Below are 2490 nucleotides of genomic sequence, written 5' to 3' on the forward strand. Positions count from 1 at the left end.
TATTTCTCGTAATACGCCTAGGTTAATTACGATTTGTAACGAATTTAATTTAAATATAATTTTGTATTCGAATAATTAAGCTAATAATTATACATATACGAATATTATCGAAATAATTAATAGTTTCGAAAATATTTCAACTTCTGAATCCTAATAAAATGATTATCGATTTTGAATCGGTTGAAACTATAGCTCTTCTACTATTATTATTATACAATATATAGCATCAACAGGTTTATCAACAAAGCGTGTAAGGCAGTTTTCTGAGCCTCCCGCGAAATTTCTTTCCAGCCAGTGAACAATACAGGATTCATATTGAAAATATTATATCTCGGTTGGTAGGCAGAGCATTGAAAAAGTAATTATTCATTAAAATGCTCGAATAACATTTACTCGTAACTATTTATAATTGATCCAATCTTTTCTATAATATAACTTCTACACTGTTGCCACTACAATTATTCAGAAATTATTCTTTTCAACTTATCGAAGTTCTTTTGAACTTTCTTTCGAAATTATATCGAAGTAACTTTATTTTCAATTTCGACTATCAAAATTTCACCGTCTATATTGCTATATTGGCGTAAAGTGCGTGAATTGGATACTTACGGGCTTGGATCCTGAAGGAGAGTGGCCAAAGTCAATGCGTTCACCCATTGATTCATGCTCTCACGGCTGTCGGCCGCGAAGTGATAGGTCCTCATGTTCGCGTGTTCAGCTTTGAACGCGAACTTCCTGTTAACTTTGTCCTCTGGTTTGCACACGGTAACTCTGTACGACGGCAACAATATCGAACCCAATAATTTCTCCTCTTCAGGACCTGAAATTAATTTTTTTTTTTTCTTCTTTTGAATCTAATTTTTGACCGATTGAACACGAAACAACAATAATTTCTCCACGTTCGAAACTCGAGAAAAATAGGAAAATAAAGGAAGTGAAACGGAATCTCGGACACGTGAGGAATTCTCGGTATAATTTTCCAACTACTCCGAATTTCATCAGAATTTCGAGAACTTTTCTCGTTTCGTCTTCGTTACCATCAGTCGTGGGATGTCGTTACTGTTTCTATTATATGCATGTGCTAACGAGAACGGCATACAAATGTGATATATTCGAGACAAAACAAGCAAATCTTGGAATAATACGTTTCCATTCTTAAAAGAAGCCATTTATATATATACACATATGATAACAAAAAAATGATTCAAAATGTCTTTAAAAAAGTTTTGTATAATTCAACGTGCATTAAAGTACAATTTTCTTTGTCGTAACGATAGACAGAAAAATTGAAAAAAAGAAAAGACCAGCAATTTTATTGTTTAAGCAATTTGTTCACCCGCTCAGAAATGTACAAAACTTTTTCAAACTTCCGACCAAATACTTCAAGATTAAACAATCTCTTGAGAACTTTGCGCCGTCCGTCTCGATTCAGTGAGACTTTGGACGAAAGAAAAAATATTGTTATTATTGTTACGAGAAAAAATAATACTGTATTATTTTATTACAATGTTTAACAGAAAATTTAATTTCCTCCACGGATCGATCCTCCATCTTTTAATAAAAAGTCTACGTGGAAATGTTTATCTAGAAAGAATGTTTATATAAAATTTCCAGCTATCGAACTTAATATAATATAATAATAACTTTATATAATATATAAAATATTATAAAATATTTAATATATAAAATATTATAAAAATTAGAGAAATGGATTTTCCGCCTTGAGAAAAAATTTATTTTCAAATTCAGAGAAATAAGAAATTTCTGAACAAAATTTCCATTTCCAAATCTATCTCGTCTTAACAAAAAAGATTGTAGACCAAGAAAATTATGCAAAATTGGAGATAAAATTCCAAAATTCTCTGATCAAAAAAGGTGTTGTTCAAAAGAACGACTTGGAGTAACGAAGAAGACGATAAAAAAGAAAAATTTTGGATCGCGTGCTCGATAAATGGTTGAAGAGACGCGGAGAGACACGCGGAAATCATTTTACGGGATGACAAATGGAAAGATTCGATTTGAATGCGTCCGAAAATCCTAACGCCATTGACACGCGTTAACCCGGTTGCAACTCTCCTCCCCTTCAACTCTTGTGTGGACATAAATCACGCGCTCAACAGAGGAAGAGGAAGAGAATAAAAAGGATCTTATAAATTTGGGAATGCCAGGAATGGACGTCGACCGAGGAACAATGACACGGATTCAGAAAGAGAAATTGGTTGGAATTTTAAAATTTCTATTGCCAGCGTGTTATCTCTTCGATAAGAGCCTTTTTTCTTTCATAATTTCTTTCTTTTATTATAATAACAACAATCGCAAGATAATGTATATTAATCGATATATATACATCTTTCGTTCCATTCGTTTTCACAGAAAAAAATTAATGGAAAATTGTCCAGAATATTGTAAGAAATATTGTTTGATTACAATGTAATTATAATTTTGTCCAAAATATTGTAAGAAATATTGTTTGACTATAATGTAATTATA

The 2490-nt window shown here is 31.6% G+C and overlaps 1 protein-coding gene across 2 annotated transcripts in view; it reads right to left on the bottom strand.

Annotated features, from left to right (window-relative positions):
- Nucleotides 1-588: 588 nt before the first annotated feature.
- Nucleotides 589-2490, bottom strand: part of LOC102677251 (pleckstrin homology domain-containing family A member 7-like) — a 148404-nt gene continuing 146502 nt past the window's right edge. For both annotated transcript variants that reach the window (XM_006615822.2, XM_031510533.1), the window contains exon 5: nt 589-820. In XM_006615822.2, the coding sequence (XP_006615885.1) occupies nt 606-820 (215 nt within the window). In that variant the 3' untranslated portion in view covers nt 589-605. The remainder of the gene's footprint in view (nt 821-2490) is intronic.

Source organism: Apis dorsata, unplaced genomic scaffold (genome assembly GCF_000469605.1).
Source record: "Apis dorsata unplaced genomic scaffold, Apis dorsata 1.3 scaffold_236, whole genome shotgun sequence".
Classification (NCBI taxonomy): Eukaryota; Metazoa; Arthropoda; class Insecta; order Hymenoptera; family Apidae; genus Apis; species Apis dorsata.